Source organism: Solanum tuberosum, unplaced genomic scaffold (genome assembly GCF_000226075.1).
Source record: "Solanum tuberosum cultivar DM 1-3 516 R44 unplaced genomic scaffold, SolTub_3.0 scf00753, whole genome shotgun sequence".
In the NCBI taxonomy this organism is placed as follows: Eukaryota; Viridiplantae; Streptophyta; class Magnoliopsida; order Solanales; family Solanaceae; genus Solanum; species Solanum tuberosum.
The window spans coordinates 34,451-56,297 of record NW_006239676.1 but is presented as its reverse complement, the minus strand read 5'-3'; the positions used below and the strand labels follow the sequence as shown (position 1 = coordinate 56,297).

General features: G+C 39.0%; 1 protein-coding gene across 1 annotated transcript; it reads left to right on the top strand.

The window, feature by feature from the left end:
• Positions 1-18,219: 18,219 nt before the first annotated feature.
• LOC107059016 (uncharacterized) lies at positions 18,220-20,601 on the top strand. The gene is made up of 3 exons (XM_015305383.1): positions 18,220-18,388; positions 18,432-18,499; positions 18,616-20,601. The coding sequence occupies exons 1-3, from the start codon at positions 18,220-18,222 to the stop codon at positions 20,599-20,601; spliced, it is 2,223 nt and encodes a 740-aa protein (XP_015160869.1).
• Positions 20,602-21,847: the final 1,246 nt, after the last annotated feature.

Below are 21,847 nucleotides of genomic sequence, written 5' to 3'. Positions count from 1 at the left end.
AAACCCATAAACCCTAAATCCTAGATCCCTAAACCTTAAACACTAAACCCTAAATTTTAAACCCTAAACCCCTTAAGACAAAACCCTAAACCTTAAACCCTAAACCCTAAACCTAAACACTAACCCTAAACCCTAAAACCTAAACCCTAAATCCTAAACCATAAACCCTAAATCCTAAACCCCCAAATCCTGAACCATAAAACCTAAACCCTAAACCCTGAATCCTAAACCCTAAATCATAAACCTTAAACCGTACACCCTAATCCAGAAATCCAAAACACTAGACCCAAAACCTTAAATCCAAACTGTAAATCATAAACCATAAACACTAACCGTAAACCATAAATCCAAAATCCTAAATCTTAAACCCTAAACCATAAACCCTAAATCCTAAACCCTAAACCCTAAATCCTACACCCTAAACTCTAAACCCTAAACCAAAAAATCTAGACCCTAAACCATAACCCGTAAACCATATACCCTACATCCTATACCACAAATAATAAAGCTTAAACACTAAACCCTAAACCCAAAAGCCTAAACCCTAAACCCTAAATCCTAAACTATAAAACCTAAACCCTAAACTCTAAACCCTAAACCTAAGCCCTAACCAATAAACCCTACACCATAACCCTAAGCCTTAAACCCTAAAACCTAAACCTTAAACCCTAAACTATGAAACATACACCATAACCCTAAAACCTAAACACTAAAACCTAAACACTAAACCCTAACCCCTAACATCTAACCCCTAAATCTAAAACCTACAACCCTAAAATGTACACAGAAAACCCTAAACCATAATCACTAATCCCTAAACTCTAAACCCTAAACTCTAAACCAGAAACCTTAAACCGATAACCTTAAAATCTATACCAGAAATCCTATACCCTAAACCCTAAACTTAAACCCTAAACCCTAAACCCTAAACCATAAACCAAATCCTAAACCTTAAAACGTAAAACCTAAACCAAACCCTAAATACTAAACAGAAAACCCTAAACCCTAAATCCTAAACTCAAACCCCTAAACCATCAACCCTAAAGCATAAACTATAACCCCTAAACTCTAAATAATAAACCTAAAACCTTGAACCCCAACCCCAAAACCTAAATCCTAAACCCTAAACATTAAATCATAAACCCTAAACCCTAAATTCCAAACTCTAAACACTGAGCCCTAAACCCTAAACCCTAAACCCTATACCATAAACCCTAAACCCTAAACCCTAACCACTAAACTCTAAACCCATAAACCCTAAATCCTAAGCCCTAAACACTACACCCTAAACTCTAAACCCTAAGCCTAAGGTCCTAAATACTAAACTCTAAACGCTAAACACTAAACACTACATCCTAGACCATAAATCCTAAAGCATAAACCCTAAACCCTACATCCTATACCATAAAACCTAAAGCTTAAACCCTAATCCCTAAAACATAAACTCTAAACCCTAAGCCCTAAATCATAAACCATTAAACCAAAACTCTGAACCCTAACCCTAAATCCTAAATCATAAATCCTAAACCCTAAACCTTAAGTCATAAACCCTAAACCCTTAACCCAAAACACGAAATCCCAAACTCTAAACACTAAGCCTTAAACCCTAAACCCTAAACACCTAAACCCTAAACCCATAAACCCTAAACCCTAGACCCTTAACCCTTAATCCTTAAACTTTAACACTAAATCCCAAACTCTAAACACTAAGTCCTAAACCCTAAACCCTAAACACTAATCTCTAAACCCCTTAAGTAAAACCTTAAACCTTAAACCCTAAACCCTAACCCTAAACCCTACATCCTATACCATAAATCCTAAAGCATAAACCCTAAACCCTACATCCTATACCATAAATCCTAAAGCTTAAACCCTAATCCCTAAAACATAAACTCTAAACCCTAAGCCCTAAACCCTAAACCCTGAACCCTAAACCCTAAACCCTGAACCCTAAACCCTAAACCCTGAACCCTAAACCCTAAACCCTAAATCCTTAACTCTAAACCTTAAACCCTAATCATAAACCCTACACCATAAATGCTAAACCCTAAACCCTATTTCCTAAACACTAATCCCTAATCCCTTAACCCTTAACCCTAAACCCTAAATCCTAAACCCTAAAGTCTAAACCTTAAACCCTAAACCCTAACCCCTACATCCTATACCATAAAACCTAAAACTTAAACCCTAAACACTAAACCCTAAACCCTAAACACTAAACCCTAAACCCTAAATCCTAAACCCTAAAGTCTAAACCTTAAACCCTAAACCCTAAACACTAAACCCTAAACCCTAAACCCTAAACCCTGAACCCTAAACCCTAAACCCTAAATCCTTAACTCTAAACCTTAAACCCTAAACCCTAACCCCTACATCCTATACCATAAAACCTAAAACTTAAACCCTAAACACTAAACCCTAAACCCTAAATCCTAAACCCTAAAGTCTAAACCTTAAACCCTAAACCCTAACCCTAAACCCTAAATCCTTAACTCTAAACCTTAAACCCTAAACCCTAAACACTAAACCCTAAACCCTAAATCCTAAACCCTAAAGTCTAAACCTTAAACCCTAAACCCTAAACCCTAAATCCTAAACCCTAAAGTCTAAACCTTAAACCCTAAACCCTAAACCCTGAACCCTAAACCCTAAACCCTGAACCCTAAACCCTAAACCCTGAACCCTAAACCCTAAACCCTGAACCCTAAACCCTAAACCCTAAATCCTAAACCCTAAAGTCTAAACCTTAAACCCTAAACCCTAAACCCTAAATCCTTAACTCTAAACCTTAAACCCTAAACCCTAACCCCTACATCCTATACCATAAAACCTAAAACTTAAACCCTAAACACTAAACCCTAAACCCTAAATCCTTAACTCTAAACCTTAAACCCTAAACCCTAACCCTAAACCCTAAATCCTAAACCCTAAAGTCTAAACCTTAAACCCTAAACCCTAACCCTAAACCCTAAATCCTAAACCCTAAAGTCTAAACCTTAAACCCTAAACCCTAACCCCTACATCCTATACCATAAAACCTAAAACTTAAACCCTAAACACTAAACCCTAAACCCTAACCCTAAACCCTAAATCCTTAACTCTAAACCTTAAACCCTAAACCCTAAACACTAAACCCTAAACCCTAAATCCTAAACCCTAAAGTCTAAACCTTAAACCCTAAACCCTAACCCCTACATCCTATACCATAAAACCTAAAACTTAAACCCTAAACACTAAACCCTAAACCCTAACCCTAAACCCTAAATCCTTAACTCTAAACCTTAAACCCTAAACCCTAACCCTAAACCCTAAATCCTAAACCCTAAAGTCTAAACCTTAAACCCTAAACCCTAAACACTAAACCCTAAACCCTAACCCTAAACCCTAAATCCTTAACTCTAAACCTTAAACCCTAAACCCTAACCCCTACATCCTATACCATAAAACCTAAAACTTAAACCCTAAACACTAAACCCTAAACCCTAAACACTAAACCCTAAACCCTAAATCCTAAACCCTAAAGTCTAAACCTTAAACCCTAAACCCTAACCCTAAACCCTAAATCCTTAACTCTAAACCTTAAACCCTAAACCCTAAACACTAAACCCTAAACCCTAAATCCTAAACCCTAAAGTCTAAACCTTAAACCCTAAACCCTAACCCTAAACCCTAAATCCCAAACTCTAAACACTAAGCCCTCAGCCCTAATCCCTAAACCCTAACCCCTACATCCTATACCATAAAACCTAAAACTTAAACCCTAAACACTAAACCCTAAACCCTAAATCCTTAACTCTAAACCTTAAACCCTAAACCCTAACCCTAAACCCTAAATCCCAAACTCTAAACACTAAGCCCTCAGCCCTAATCCCTAAACCCTAACCCCTACATCCTATACCATAAAACCTAAAACTTAAACCCTAAACACTAAACCCTAAACCCTAACCCTAAACCCTAAATCCTTAACTCTAAACCTTAAACCCTAAACCCTAACCCTAAACCCTAAATCCTTAACTCTAAACCTTAAACCCTAAACCCTAAACACTAAACCCTAAACCCTAACCCTAAACCCTAAATCCCAAACTCTAAACACTAAGCCCTCAGCCCTAATCCCTAAACCCTAACCCCTACATCCTATACCATAAAACCTAAAACTTAAACCCTAAACACTAAACCCTAAACCCTAAACCCTGAACCCTAAACCCTAAACCCTAAATCCTAAACCCTAAAGTCTAAACCTTAAACCCTAAACCCTAAACCCTAAATCCTAAACCCTAAAGTCTAAACCTTAAACCCAAACCTCCAACTCCTAAACCCTAAACCCCTAAAGCAAAAACCCTAGACCCTAAACCCAAAACCCTAAACATTAAACCAAACCCTAAATCATTAACCATAAAACCAAAACCATAAAACCTAACCCAAAACCCTAAATTATAAATCCTAAAACCTAAACCTTAAGTCATAAACCCTAAACCCTTAACCTTAAACACTAAATCCCAAACTCTAAACCCTAAATCCCAAACTCTAAACACTAAGCCCTCAGCCCTAATCCCTAAACCCTAAACCCTACACCATAAACCCTAAACCCTAACTATTAAACTCTAAACCCATAAACCCTAAATCCTAAAGCCTAAACAATACACCATAAACTCTAAGCCCTAAACCTAAAATCCTAGAACCTAAACCATAACCCATAAACCTTAACGCTAAACCCTAAACCCTATATCCTAAACCATAAATCCTAATGCATAAACCCTAAACCCTAAACCCTACATCCTATACCATAAATCCTAAAACTTAAACCCTAAACACTAAACCAAAACCAATAAACCCTAAACCGTAAACTCTAAACACTAAACCCTAAATCATTAACCATAAAACCAAAACCATAAAACCTAACCCAAAACCCTAAATTATAAATCCTAAAACCTAAACCTTAAGTCATAAACCCTAAACCCTTAACCTTAAACACTAAATCCCAAACTTTAAACCCTAAATCCCAAACTCTAAACACTAAACCCTAAATGCTAAACCCTACACCCTAACCTCTAAACCCTAAACCCATCAACCCTAAACCCTAGACCCCCTTAACCCTTAACCCTAAAAACTAAATCCCAAACTCTAAACACTAAGTACTAAATCATAAACACTAATCTCTAACCTCTAAACCCTAAACCCATAAACCCTAAACCGTAGACCCTAAACCTTAAACTCTAAACCCTAAATTTTAAACCCTAAACCCCTTAAGCAAAAACCTTAAACCTTAAACCCTAAACCCTAACCCTAAACCCTAAATCCTAAACCCTAAACCCTAAACCCAAAACCTTCAACCCATAAACCAAAAACCCTAGACCCTAAAACCTAAACCCCAAACACTAAACCTTAAGCCCTAAGCCCTAAAACCCTAAACCCTAAACTTTAAACCCACACCTCCAACCCCTAAATCCCTAAATCCTAAACCAAAAACCCTAAACCCTAAGCACTAAACCCAAAACCCTAAACAATAAACCCTAAACCCTAAACACTAAACCCTAAATCCTTAACTCTAAACCCTAAACCCTAATCCTAAACCCTAAACACCTAAACCCTAAACCAAAAACCCAAAACCCTAAAACCTAAACCCTAAATACTAAACCTCTAAAACTAAACCCTAAACCCTAAACCATAAACCCTAAATCCTTAACTCTAAGTGAAGAGGTACATCTCACTTCAATCTCAAGTAAAATGGATGGTCCAATCACTGGAAACAAGAAATCCGGTTAGCAAGTAGCCAAAAAATAAAAAAGTGACGGCGGCACTGCTACCAAAAATTATTCGATGGAGGAAGAGGTCCATCTTACCAGCATATCAACTAATATAGCGCAAGAGCACCACCAAGAAGCAATTCAAGCAAGTTTAGTTAATTATACAACCAATCAACAAGTTGAGTTTGAAGAACTCAACTGCGGAACTGAAGCAGATCAATAGGGGACATACTCTCAAGATCATGCAGGTCCCAATGGTAAAAAACAAGACCTTCACTCAATGGAGAAACAGAAAATAGATATGAATTCGAAGCAAGGAGATACACGACTAAGTCAAGACAAAAATGATCAACATGGTAATACAAATTCTACATCTTTGGAAATAATTGAAGTGGAGAGCTCATCACATTTCTCATTTGGAATTAAACCAACGGATACAATTCCAAGCAATGGAGGACAACAAAGACCAGGTGAGACCATTAATTACACTAATGAATTTGATCATGATCACAGGCAGGAGCACCAGGCAACATATACTAATTCACCAAGCAAATATTCGAGTGTGGATGGCACTCAAGCAGGTAAGTCTTCTCATTCTAACTCGGGTAGAAATGTTGTTAGCTTGAGTAGTAGTGATGATCATGTGAATGCCAATGCAAAGGGACAAAAGAATGGTATACTGAATGATCAGGAACAGGGCAGGGGGAACATTGAATCCCAACAGCAGGTTGAACGAAATCATAGTAGTGCGAAAAACAAAAGTCAATCTCCTTTATCTGATCATGGAGGGAACTCTGGACCCAATAATTATCATAAGGAGTTCCCTAAAATTTCCAGTACCTTGGAGAGACACACCATTTCCAATCAAAAAGGTCAACAACATAATTCTCCCAACCAATCCAAAGGCCCCAACAATATCAACGAGAATCAAAAAACCAAACAGGACCAGAGTACAGAACCTGCTCCTTATACAGTGGTATAAACGCTGGCTGCAAGACTTAGACAAATTCATTCTACACATGCTACTTCTATAGAGTTGGTCCCTCCCAGACACACTACCAAACAAGGCCAACCTGCCGTGATATGTAATATGGATGACTTCATGAACAAATTGACTATGGACTGTAAATACACCCTTATAGGTAAATTCAGTACCACCATGTCGAAAATAGAACTCATCAGGAAAAGCTTCATCCTACAAACTCAACTGAATGGGGGGGGTCAATATTGCTCACTATAATTCTAGGCATGTGTTTATTGATTTAAACAATGAATTGGACTATAACACTGTATGGACACAACAAAGAATGACTATCGTGGGCAAACTCATTAGAATACAAGCTTGGACTCCCAATTTTATACCTGAAGAAGAATCACCCATTGTTCTTATATGGGTACTGCTGCCAGGACTACCATGGCATTGCTTTAAGAAAGAATTCATCACATATCTACTAGAGTCTGTGGGCAAAGTTTTATACTTAGTTATAACCTCTATTAAAAGAACTAGACCTAGTATGGCCAAGGTAAGAGTCCAAGTGGACCTCACAAAGGCTTGACCTAGATATGTTTGGATTGGTTTGGATGATGAAGATCTCACTATAGGGAAATGGCAACCTATTGAATATGAAAATATTCCCCCTTACTGTGCATACTGCAAACATCAAGGTCACATGATAGGTGACTGTATTTTCAAAATAAGGGATGAGGAATTCAAACGAAGGAAAGAGTTAGGAGCAGAAATGAAAAATATGACTAAAGGTGAACAAGGACAACAAGGAGAAGACCACAAGCAAATCAAGACAAGGGAATAAGAGGGGCAACAACAACAAAACACCAAGGATGGGAGCAGTGCACAACAACCTGAGAAGCAAAAGAAAGAAGAATGGCAAGTGTCAAGAAGAAGAAACAGTAAACCACATGATGAAAAAATGCAGAAGACAGTGTGGAGACCAACCTCACCACAGAACAAAATGGCAAAAGAGCAACCACAAACCACAGCTCAACAAGAAGGTACAATTAACACTTCTAATCATAATTCTTTTACTAACCTTAATATGCAGGAAAAACAAACTGAAGACATCCAGGAACATAACAGTAATGAAGGAAAAACACCACATGAAGCACAAAGCAGGTCTAAAGCAGACCACAACCAAAAAGCACAGGTTAAGCAAACAAGAAACAAAGTAAAAAATAAGAGCACAAGTATTGACTCAATGCTCCCAATCCCCACAGACCCCAACATTTCAAATCTTGATGGTGCTGTTGAAGTTGAAGGAGGGATGGATGGGGGATGTCAGGAGAAACACACTAACATACAGGAAGGGGGATCCAAAGGGGGGAATTTGACTTATGTCTTGCATGAGGGTATACACTTTGACCATAGTTCAGACCTTAGACCTCCTGCTACCACTATAAGACAACAACTTAATTCAGATCAGCAACAGGTACATCAACAAGATCAAGTAGGGGCAAGAACCCAGATTAATACTGAAAATAACAAGGAAAAACAGCAAGGGATGACAAGAACTGCAGGACAACAAGACAAAGGATCTATGGCAAAGGATATGGGAGCCAAAGCTAGTACTAGTAATCAGGGGAACACTCCCAGAAGAGAAAACAAACCTAGCAAAAAAAAAAGTGGCTACAAAAAAGAGAGGCTAAATGGTCTGATGGACCCTTATACTTGTATCAGTTTGTATTTTAAACCCTTTTACTTACCCATTTGTCATCTGGACCCTTAAACTCAATAAAAATGAGACTTTTAAATCCCTCTGACCATTGACTAGGCTTATGTGGCATCAAGATGGTTGAGTTGGCAAAAATGCGTGAATTCACTCTCGTTAAGACGAGTGACTATAATATTTAAGCTAAAAAAAATATTTAAAAAATAGAAAAATAAAACAATAAAATAATAGAAACTTTTAAAAAGAATTACAGTAACTAAAACAAGCTTTCTTCCTCAGCCCATCGTCTCACCTCCATTTTTAGCCATCTCCATTTCATCTCCATCCCTATCCGATCCATTTTTCTTTCTTCTTCCCACTCTTGGCTCCATATCCCTCTCCTTTGTTCTCAGTTACTCATCAAATGGCACTCAGTTCATATCTTTAAGTTCGATCATTCTTTAGCAGATCTTGACATTGGCACCTCCTTGAATCAACTGATTCGCCGGGCGGAGGGAGAGAGCAGCGGTGGCAGTGATCGCTCGAGACCACTAATTCACAATGGAGTGACAGAAAGACAACGCAGGTCAGTGGAAGAAGAACGAGGCGGGTGAGGGTGGGATTTGGCCACGACATCGAAGAGGTTTTCCGGTAAGATCTGGTGGCCACGATGCGATGGAGATGAAGACGGGTGAGGAAGAGAGTACATGTGGTCGCCGCAAGAGCTGCGACGATGACTGAGACGAAGACGGCGACGAAGGCTTTCTCCGGCGAAGGCGGCAATGGCTTTCTCCGGCGGCGGCCTTTTCTTTTTCTTTTTTCTTCTACAAAGACCCCAAAAATGCTCCCAATCAATTTTCAAAAAGATGTTATATTTCTGTTTAATTTCATTAAATAAAGTGATGCCTCCTTTTTCTGTGAAAAAAAATGAAGAAAAAAACAGGGGATATGGAGATGGTTTTGAATTTTGACAGTGATTGTGGGTTAGGGGAGGTGAAGGAAAGGTGAGAGACAATAATTTTATTTTATTTGGTAGAATAGAAAATTTATTGATTTTATCTTTTGTTTAACATTTTTATTAATAATTAAAAAATAGTTATGACATGGATATGACTTGGCATTAATATATATGACATGGATATGACATGGCATCTATGTAAGGGAGAGTGAGCTACACACATGGTCAGAGGGATTTAAAAGTCTCATTTTTATTGAGTTTAAGGGTCCAGATGACAAATGGGTAAGTAAAAGAGTTTAAAATACAAACTGATACAAGTATAAGGGTCCATCAGACCATTTAGCCAAAAAGAGACAAAACATACAACAAGACAGTGATCAACAGGGAGCACAACAAAGGAATGGGGAAAGTTGCAAGAAGTTTATTATGGTTGATGAGCAGTTGGGCATGGACATTAATCCTCTACAAACCCAATATATGAATCCTCCACTTAATGTCCCTCCAGATAAAATGTCTGAAAAGTGTCAAATGAATAAAGGTCCTATCATTGATGAATATGATGTTGATAACTCAGAGGATGAACTTGATGTGGATAATCAATCACTTAATGACCCTGATGAGGATGATGAGACTAGTGAGTTACTGATTAGAGGTTTTAGTCCTCATCCGGACAAAGGTCCTGCAGAGGAAATTCAACAGGTGAGTAACAATCAGGGATTATCCCCCAGAGGAATACATCATGATAGATTCAAATTCAAATTCCAAGATATCAACACTATCACTGTTGGTAGACCAAACACTAGGTTGTTCACTTCTAGATCATCTCAATGATAAGTACAATCATTTGGAATGTGAGGGGGATCAATACCCAAGGTGTAATTGAAAGGCTCAAAATGCTCAAGAAGATGCACCAACTCTCTATCATTGCTATCCTCGAATCCTTCTCAGACACTACTCATATTCAAAGTTTTAAGAACCAATTAGCTATGGAGTATGCTGTGAGTAATTGCAATGGCAAAATTTGGCTCTTTTGGAACATGGACATTGATTGTGTAGTACTAGAGGAGGATGAGCAACAAATTACTTGTGACATTGGCCATAATGAACTTCAGACTCACTTCACCGTCACCTTTGTGTATGCCAAGTGTAAGGATCACCTCAGGAGACCTCTATGGGATAGACTAATGCATCATGCTGCTGGCAACACCAATCCTTGGTGCTCAGTATGTGATTACAATGTCATTACTTCCATTGAAGAAATGATGGGAGGGGAACCTTACAACATGAGGAAGAGTTTAGAATTCATTGTTGTGATAGAAGCCTGTGGACTCCTAGAACTAGGCTTCAGTGGATAAAAATTTACTTGGTCCAATAAAAGGGGTATTAGTCATCGAATCTGGAAAAGACTGGATAGGACCCTTGTTTATGATACTTGGCTGGAAAAAATGCCACAGACCACCATCACTCACTTACCTTCTGTAGGATCTGATCACTGTCCCTTACTGATGGAAATGACTGCTAGAGTGGAGGATCACATCAGGTATTTTAAATTTCTCAACTGTTGGACTGATCAACCCAATTTTATTAATACTGTTAAAACTTGTTGGGAGAGACCTATAGAAGGTAACAACATGTGGAGATTTCATCAGAAGTTGAAAAGATTGTCCAACATTCTTAGCTCTTGGTCTAGGAGGGAATTTGGGGATATTTTCATTAAAGTCAAGGAATATGAAGAAAGGGTCAGAGTTGCAGAGGAGAATCTCATTCATACTCACAATGAGAGTAGCAGGACAACCCTCCATGAGCTTAATGCAGAGTACATCAGATTTCTGAAGCTGGAGGACTCAATTTTAAAACAAAGAACTTAGTTGCACTGGTTTAAAGAGGGAGATGCAAACACAAAGTATTTCCACTCACTGATAAGAGGACGGAAAAGAAGACTGTTTATCCATAAACTCATCAGGGAGGATGGGGAATGGATACAGAGGGATGATAACATTGCAAAGGCTGCTGGTGCCCATTTCCAAAGTATTTTTACAGGAGTGGACAAGTTTATCAATGAACATGCTATAAGTTGTATTCCCAGAATGGTCAACCAGGAACAAAGCAATAACCTTACTGCCTTGCCTGATCTGGAAGAATTGAAGGAAGTGGTTTTCTCTATGAATCCTAATTCTGCAGCTGGTCCGGATGGGATGAATGGCCAATTTTTTCATAAATATTGGCATATTATCAAGCATGATCTTCTTAGTGTCATTCATGCCTTCTTCTGTGGGCAAGTGATTCCTAAATACTTTTCTCATTCTTGCATTGTTCTCCTACCTAAAGTGAGCAATCCCAATAAACTTACAGAGTTCAGGCCCATCAGTTTAAGCAATTTCACTAGTAAGATCATATCTAAACTGGTGAGCTCTAGACTTGGTCCTATGTTACCTAATTTGATTTCTCCCTATCAGTCTGGTTTTGTCAAAGGCAGAAGTATATCAGAAAATATTATACTGGCACAAGAGATCATCCATCAGATTAAGAAACCAAATATTGGGAGCAATGTCATTATTAAACTAGACATGGCTAAAGAATATGACAAGGTCTCTTGGTCCTATATATGTTTGGTGTTAAGAAGAATGGGGTTTGATGAGGTCTTTATTGATATGGTTTGGAGGATCATGGCTAACAATTGGTACTCTATTATTGGCAATGGTAAAATACATAGTTTCTTTCACTCCACCAGAGATCTCAAGCAAGGTGATCCATTATCCCCGGCCCTATTTATTTTAAGTGCAAAGGTCTTGTCTAGATCGTTGAACAGACTCCACAACAATCCAGATTACTATGGATTCTTCATGGAACCAAGAGGTCCTCAAGTGAACCACTTAAGTTTTGCTCATGAGATCATACTCTTCACTTCAGGAAGACAGAAAACTCTTCAACTCATTATACAAACCTTGAAGGCTTATGAAGAGACCTCAGGCCAGCTTATTAACACAGACAAAAGCCATTTCATGGTCCATACTAATGCCTTTAATAGCACTCGAGATAGGATCAAGAGGTTCACTGGCTTCAGATAGAAGTAGGGCCCTCTCACTTACCTAGGTTTCCCTTTATTTGTTGGTAGACCAAGGATTATTTATTTTTCTGGCCTTATTAACAAAGTGTTGTGTAGAATTACAGGTTGGCAAACAAAATTGTTGAGCTATGGTGGTAGAGCAATTTTAGTCAAGCATGTCCTACAATATCTACCTATTCACCTCTTATTAGCAGTGACACCCCCGTTACTGTCCTAAAACAGGTCCAAAGTATCATGGCTGACTTTTTCTGGAGTTGGAGGAATGAGAAAAAAAAATACCACTGGGCTTCTTGGAAAAAACTAAGCTTTCCCTACGAGGAGGAGGTATTGGTATGAGAAATCTCAAGGATGTATGCATAGCTTTACAATACAAACAGTGGTGGTGCTTTAGATCCAAACAAACCCTTTGGGGAGATTTTTTGAAGGCTAAGTATTGTCAAAGATCCAATCCTATTACTAAGAATGGCATACAGGAGAATCTCTGACCTGGAAACCGCTGATGCATAACAAACACAAGGTTGAGGAACACATTCACTGGAAACTCAACTCAGGCAATTGCTTCTTCTGGTGGGACAATTGGCTTGGTGTTGGACCACTTGCTCAGTTCTCCACTGACAATAATAGATTCAACAATACAAGAGTAGCAGAGTTTTGGGTCTAAGGATAGTGGGACTTGGACAAGCTCATTCGACAAGCTCCTAACAACTATCTCGCCAACATATTGTCCACTGAACTCTATGTACAGCAGGACATACCTGACCAAGCCATTTGGAAACTTAACAGTGATGGTCACTTTACTTGCTCATATGCATGGAACGAGATTAGGGAAAAAAGGACCAAGACAATTTTCAATACACTCATTTGGCACAGGAGTATTCCTTTTAAAACTTCTTTTCTTTTGTGGACGTGGAAAACTTCCTACTAACGAAAAACTAATCAGCTTTGGCAATGAGCCAACAAATTGTTTTTGTTGTTGTAACAAGCCAAGTCTGGACACCATAGAACACACATTCAACAAGGGACATTTTGCTACCTACGTATGGAAAAGCTTTGCTACAGCTGCTGGAATCATAACAGATCACAGCTCCTTACCTCAACTCATCATGCAATGGTGGTCGACCAAACACAACAAGGCAGCACACAGACTGTTATTACAAGCCACGCCAATATTCATTTGTTGGAATCTATGGAAGAACAGATGTGCCAGTAAATATGGAGGGAAACAATCCAATATTAGTAGAGTCAAATATGCCATCTACAAGGACAACTACAAGCTCATGACTAGAACATTCCCTCAAATCAAATGGCATTCAAACTGGATGGAGCTGCTCCAGCAGGGGGAAAGATGCATTCATGACACCAAAGTTACTCTTGTTAGATGGATAAAGCCTCCAAATCAATGGGTTAAAATCAACACGGACGGCAGTGCATTAAGTAACACAGGCAGAATTTGAGCAGGAGGCATCCTAAGGGATCAAGATGGTGAAATGATACTAGCTTTTGCTACCCCCTTAGGAGAAGGCACTAACAACCAAGCGGAAATAGGAGCAACAGTATTTGGCATGACCTAGCTACTTCAACTCGGCTACATGAATGTTATTCTAGAAGTGGACTTGCAACTCCTTGTGGATTGGATCATGCTTAAAGTTAAACCTCCATGGAGCATTAGCACACAGCTGCAACAAATTCAAGAACTCATCAGACAGACAAGCAACTTCAGGTGCAAACATATTCTCAGAGAAGCCAATTTTGGGGCGAATTCATTAACAAAATATAGTCACAAAATCACAAGTCCCAAAATATATTGCAATATTCACCAACTACCAAAGGAAACAAGAGCATACTACCAACTAGATATGCTTGGAATGGTAAGTTTCAGGAGGAGGAAAACTAAAAGGATCAAAGAGACCCTTGATTTTGGCTCCAACCTGTTCAACCTAGCTATGGTTTAAAATTATAGCTCTTTTGAATAAGTCTAGTTTATTATGTTTTGTTATTGTAAAGGGAGAGTCTCCCTTTTTTACGATTCCTAGTTTCTTTGTATTGAGAGGAGTCCTCTCTTAGGTGCTTAGTTTCTTGGTTTATCTTTTTGTAAGGTGATGAGTTGACTAACCTTTAGGTAAGTCGACTACGGAACCATCATAGGTTCGAAGGTTAGGTCTATGTCCTCCTTCTTGTATTTCTGCTTTATTTATGCTAAGGCCTGGGGGTGTTGCCTCCCCCCCCCCCCCCCAAGGGTTGTTAGAATTTTAAAAAAAAAAAAAGAAACCCTAAACCCTAAATCCTTAACTCTAAACTTTAAGCCCTAATCCTAAACCCTACACCCTAAACCCTAAAATCTAATCCCTAAACCCTAAACTTTAGCCCAAAACCATTAATCCTAAACCCTAACCTAAATCGTAAACCTTCAACACTAAACTCAAAACCCTAAACCCTAAACCCTTAAACCTGATCCTAAACACTAAATCATAAACCCTTCACTCAAAACCATAAATCTAAAACGCTAACCCGACACCCTAAACCCTAACCCCTAACCACTAAACCTAAACACTAAATCCTAACCCCTAAACCCTAAACGCAAAACCCAAAACCCAAAACCCTAAACCATAAACCCTAAACCCTAAACCCAAAACCCAAAACTAAAAAACCATAAACCGTAAACCCTAAACCTTAAACCCAAAACCCTAAACCATAAACCGTAAACCCTAAAGCCTAACCTTAAGACCTAAACCCAACACCCTAAACCCTAACCATAAACCCTATATCATAAACCCTAAATCCTAAACAATAAAACTTAAACAATAAATCCTAAACCCTAAACCGTAAACCGTAAATCGTAATCCCAAAATCCAAAACACTAGACCCTAAACCTTAAACCCAAACCCTAAACACTAACCCTAAACCCTAAATCCTAAATCTTAAACCCTAAATGATAAACCCTTAATCCAAAACCCTACACCTTAATCTCTAAACCCTAAACCTAAAACCCTAGATCCTAAACCATAACCCGTAAACCCTAAACCCTACATCCTAAACCATAAATTCTAAAGCATAAACCCTAAACCCTAAACCCTACATCCTATACCATAAATCCTAAAGCTTAAACCTTAAACACTAAACCCAAAACTCTAAACCCTAAAACCTAAATCCTAAAGACTAAATCCTATACTCTAAACCCTAAACCCTAACCCTAAATCCTAAACCCTAAACTACACACCCTACACCATAACCCTAAACCCTAAACCCTAAAACCTAAACCCTAAACCTTAACCCATAACCCCTAAACCCAAAACCTATAACCCTAAAACCTAAACCCTAAACCCTAAACCCTAAACCCTAATCCCTAACCCCTAAATCAAAAACGTACAGCCCTAAACCCTAATCCTTAAACTCTAAGCCCTAATCCTTAAACCCTAAACCCCAAAACCTAAACCCAAAACCTAAACTCTAAACCAGAAACCTTAAACCAAAAACCTTTAAAATCTATACCCTAAATCCTAAACCCTAAACTCTAACCCATAAACCCTTGACCCTAAACCCTAAACCCTAACCCTAAACCCTAAACCCTAACCCTAAACCTTAAATCATAAACCCTAACCCTAACCCTAAACCCCAAACACTAAATCATACAACCTAAACCAAACCCTAAACACTAAACCTAAACCGCAAACCATAAACCCTAACTACTAAACCCTAAACCCTAAATCCTAAAGTCAAATCCCTAAACCATGAACCCTAACCAGCAAACCTGAAACCATAAACCCTAAACAATAAACCCAAAACCCTAAACCCTAGCCCTGAACCCTAAATCCTAAATCCTACACCCTAAACTTTAAATCACAAACCCTAAACCTTTAACCCTAAACCCTAAATCCCAAACAGTAAACCCTAAATCCCAAACTCTAAACCCTAAATCCCAAACTCTAAACACTAAAACCTAAACCCTAAACCCTAGACCCTACACCGTAAACCCTAAACCCTAACCACAAAACCCTAAACCAATAAACCCTAAATCCTAAACCCTAAACACTACACCCTAAACTCTAAACCCTAAACCTAAAACCCTAAAACCTAAATCATAACCCATAAACCCTAAACCTTACATCCTAAACCATAAATCCCACAGCATAAACCCTAAACCCTAAACACTACATCCTATACCATAAATCCTAAAGCTTAAACCCTAAATCCTAAACCCTAAACACTACACCCTAAACTCTAAACCCTAAAACCTAAAACCCTAAAACCTAAATCATAACCCATAAACCCTAAACCTTACATCCTAAAACCATAAATCCCACAGCATAAACCCTAAACCCTAAACACTACATCCTATACCATAAATCCTAAAGCTTAAACCCTAAATCCTAAACCCAAACCAATAAACCCTAAACCATAAACCCTTAACCCTAAACACTAAATCCCAAACTCTAAACCCTAATTCCCAAACTATAAACACTAAGCTCTAAAACCTACACCCTAAACCCTAAACACTAAACCCTAACGTTAAACCCTAAACCCTAACCCTAAACCCAAAACCCAAAACCTTAACCTCTAAACGCTAAACCTATAAATCCTAAACCCTGGACCGCTAACCCTTAACCCTAAACACTAAATCCCAAACTCTAAACCCTAAATCCTAAACTCTAAACACTACACCCTAAACCGTAAGAAGAAAAAAAAAACCATAAACCATAAACCGTAAAGCGTAACCTTAAACCCAAAACCCAAAACCTTAAACCCTAAAGCATAAACCCTAAATCCTAAACCATTAGCCCTAAACCCTAAATCCTAAGCCCTAAATCATAAACCCTAAAACGTAAACCCTAATCCCAAAATCCAAAACACTAGACCCTAAACCTTAAACCCTAACCCTAAATCATCAACCCTAAACACAAACCCAACCCATCGCTTCCTCATTTCTCCATTTTTTTCTCTCTCTGTTTCCCTCTCTACGCGGAACTCTCAAAAATTCTACACAGTAGGTACAGCTCCAACGGCTAGTTCACCAGCCGGAATGGCGCGTGAGCCACCGGTGGGCCGCTTCAGGCCGGCGGACCTAGGTAAGCAGAGGCGCCGTGAACATACGAACAAAACCCATCATGAATCGTCTTCCAATTCGACCTACAACTCCACGAATTCGCGAAACAATGAAGCGATGCATATCGTGATTTCAGAAAGGGAGTTGGACGGGATTCAAAAAATTAGTTCCACAGATCGCAATGAGGTGATTCATTGAAAGATGTTTAGTGGGGATGATTCTCCTCCTCAAAGGCTACAACATACTAAAAAATCATGTGATTCCACCTCCCCAATTGAGAGAACTGAGGAGATGAATTCTGGGAAAAGTTCCGAAAAATCGCCTGCGCGCCGCCTTCAGATTCGTCCACCTTCACGTTCATGGCGAATTGACCACTGGGGATTTCTCACCTGGTGAAGAAGTACACCTCATTGCAATTCCAAGTAAAATGGACGGCTCAGTCACCGGGAACATGAACTCCGATGAGCAAATAGCCGAAAAAATGAACAGTGACGGTGGCAATGCTACTGGGAATTATTCGATGGAGGAAGAGGTCCATCTTACTAACATACCTATCAATATACCCCAAGATCACCACCAAGATGTAATTCAGGCAAGTTTTGATAAATCTACAACCAACAACAAGTTGAAGTTGAAGAACTCAATGGCAGAACTGATGCAAATCATCAGGGGACATTTTTCAAGACCATGATGGTCCCAATGGTCAAAAACAAGACCTGCAATCAATGGAGACACATAAATTAGCTATGAATTCGAAGTTAGGAGACACAAGTCTAAGTCAAAACCAAAATGATCAGCATGGGAATACAAAGTCGACAACTCTGGAAGTAATTGAAGTGGAAAGCTCATCACAATTCTCATTTGGAGTCAAACCATCGGACACAATCCCAAGCAATGGAGGACAACAAAGACCAGGTATGAACACTAACTACAATACTAAATTTGATCATGATCACAGGCAGGAACTTCAAGCAGCAGACAATAATTCACCAAGAAAAAATCCGCGTGAGGGTGGAACTCAAGCAGGTAAGTTTTCTCATCCTAACTTGGATAGAAATGTTGTTAACTTGAGTAGTAGGGATGATCATGTGACTGCTAGTGCAAAGGGACAAAAGAATGATATACTGAATGATCTGGAATAGAGTAGGGGGAACTTGGAATCCCAACAGCAGGTTGAACGAAATAAGAGTAATGAGAAAAACAAAGGTCAAGTTCCTTTATCTGATCATGGAGGGAACTCTGAACCCAATAATTATCATAGAGAGTTTCCTAAAATTTCTAGTAATTTTGATAGACACACGACTTACAACCAAAAATATCAGCAAATTAATCCTCCAAACCAATCCAATGGCCCCAGCAATACCAATGAGAACCAGAAAACCAAACAGGACCAGCGTACAGAACCTGCCCCTTATACTGTGGTACAAACACTGGCTGCAAGACTTAGACAAATCCATGTTACACAAGCTACCTCCATAGAGCTGGTTCCACCCAGACATACTACCAAGCAAGGCCAACCTGCAGTGATCTACGACATGGATGACTTCATGAACAAATTGGCTGTGGATTGTAAGTACACCCTTATAGGTAAATTCAGTACCACCATGCCGAAAATAGAACTCATAAGGAAAAGCTTCATCCTACAAACTCAGCTGAATGGGGGGGTCAATATTGCCCACTATAATGCTAGGCATGTGTTTATCGTCTTGGACAATGAATTGGACTATAACACTGTATGGACACAACAAAGAATGACTATTGAGGGCAAACTTATGAGAATACAAGCTTGGACTCATAATTTTAGACCTGAGGAGGAAACACCCATTGTTCCTATATGGGTTCTCCTACCAGGATTGCCTTGGCACTGCTTCAAAAAAGAGTTCATCACACCCCTGCTTGAATCTGTGAGCAAGGTCCTATACTTAGATACAACTTCCATCAAGAGAACCAGGGCTAGCATGGCCAAGGTTAAAGTCCAAGTGGACCTTACAAAGACTAGACCTAGACATGTTTGGATTGGATTGGATGATGAAGACCTCACCATTGGAAGATGGCAACCTATCGAATATGAAAATATCCCACCCTACTGTACTTACTGCAAACATCAGGGTCACATAATAGATGATTGTAACTTCAAAATAAGGGATGAGGATTTCAAACGAAGGAAAGAATTGGGAACAGAAATGAAAAGCTTGCAGGAAGGAGAGCAAAGGCAACAAAGAAATGAACACAAGCAAATGAAGACAAAGGATCAAGAGGAGCAGCAACACCAAAACTCTAAGGAAAAGAATAATCAACAACAAACTGAGCAACAAACGGAAGGAGAATGGCAAGTGCCAAGAAGAAAAAACAATAAGCAGCAGGAGGAAAGAATGCAGAAGACAATGTGGAGACCAACCTCACCAAAAAGCAAAATGTCAAAAGAACAACCACAAATCACAACTCAGCTAACAGGTACAGGTAACACCTCTAATCATAACTATTTTACTAATCTTACCGTGCAGGAGAAACTCAATGAAGATATCCAGGAGCACAATAGTAAAGAAGAGGCAACAACCCAGAGACTACAAAGAAGGTCTAAAGCAGACCATAACCAAAGAATTGAAGTCCAGCAAGTACGAAACAAAACAAACAACAAAAGCACAGGTATTGACTCAATGCTCCCAACCCCCACAGACCCCAATAATTCTCATCTTGATAATGTTGTTGAAGTGGAAGGAGGGATGGATGAGGGATGTCAAGAGAAACAAACTAACTTGCAGGAAGGGGTGTCCAAGGGGGGGAATTTGACTCATGTTATGCATGAGGGGTTTCACATTGACCATAGGAATGACCTTAGAACCCCTGCTACCACTAGTCAACAACAGAGTCCAAATCAACAGCAGGTACAACAACAGAACAGATCAGAAAAGGAGAAGCAAAACACCAACAAAAATAGCAAAAACAAAAGCCACATTGAGACAGGAAATACAACTACACAAAGCAAGGGAGCTATGGCAAAAAATATGGGATCAAAGGCTAGTACCAGCAATCAGGAGCAGATCACCAAAAGCAAGAACAAACCTAGCAAAAAAAGGAGAGAAGCTGAAAAAAAGAGACAAAATCAACAGCAGGATAAAAATGAATAGAGGGAGCAACAAACAGATGGGGAAACGAGCAAGAAATTTATTATGGTAAATGAACAGATGGGAATGGATATTACTCCTCTGAAGACACAATATATGACCACACCTCTCAATGTGCCTCCTGATAAATCAACAGAAAAGTGCCAAATAAACAAAGGTCCAGTCATCGATGAATATGCTGTTGATAATTCAGAAGATGAACCAGATGGGTATTATCAATCTCTTAATGATCCTGATGAGGATGATGAGACCAGTGAGCTATTGATAAAAGCGTTTAGTCCTTCACCTGATAAAGGACTGGAAGAAGAGATTCAACATGTGGTTGATACCCAAGGATTATCTCCCAGGGGAATGTACCATGATAGATTCCAATTCAAAAAGCAAGATATCAACATTGTCACTGCTGGCAGACCAAATACTAGACTCTTTTCCTCCAGATCTTCCCAATGATTAGTACAATTATTTGGAATGTTAGGGGGATCAACACTCAAGGAGTAATGGAAAGAATCAAGATGCTAATGAAGGTGCACCAACTTTCCATCATTGCTATTTTAGAACCATTCTCGGATACTATTCAGATCCAAAGTTTTAAAAACCAATTGGCCATGGAACATGCTGTGAGTAATCGAAATGGCAAAATTTGGCTCTTTTGGAATAAGGACATTGATTGTGTAGTAATTGAGGAAGATGAACAACAAATTACTTGTGAGATTGGTCATAATGAAATTCAGAATCAATTCATCACCACCTTTGTGTATGCCAAGTGCAAGGATCATCTCAGAAGGCCCCTATGGGATAGAGTGATGTACCATTCTACTGCAACCACCAAACCTTGGTGCTCAGTAGGTGACTACAATGTCATTACTTCTATTGAGGAAAAGCTGGGAGGGATACCATATAACATGAGGAAGAGTTTAGACTTTATTGCTGTGATTGAAGCCTGTGGACTTATTGATTTAGGCTTCAGTGGCTAGAAGTTCACTTGGTCAAATAAAAGGGGTATACAGAACAGAATCTGGAAAAGGTTGGACAGGGCCATGGTTAATGATAGCTGGTTGGAAATCATGCCTCAAACTACCATCACTCACCTATCTTCTGTAGGATCAGACCACTGCCCATTACTGATGGAACTGTGTCCTAGAGAAGAAAATCACATCAGGTATTTTAAATTCCTCAATTGCTGGACTGATCAATCTAATTTCCTAGACACAGTGAAAACATGTTGGGATAGAACTGTAGAGGGCAACAA

Bases quoted from the DNA above. Each gene is read 5' to 3' on its own strand.
- LOC107059016 (XM_015305383.1), top strand. From the start codon at position 18,220: ATGAATTCGAAGTTAGGAGACACAAGTCTAAGTCAAAACCAAAATGAT. The intron at 18,389-18,431 runs GTATGAACACTA...TCATGATCACAG, and splicing joins TGGAGGACAACAAAGACCAG to GCAGGAACTTCAAGCAGCAG. The intron at 18,500-18,615 runs GTAAGTTTTCTC...GATCTGGAATAG, and splicing joins TGAGGGTGGAACTCAAGCAG to AGTAGGGGGAACTTGGAATC.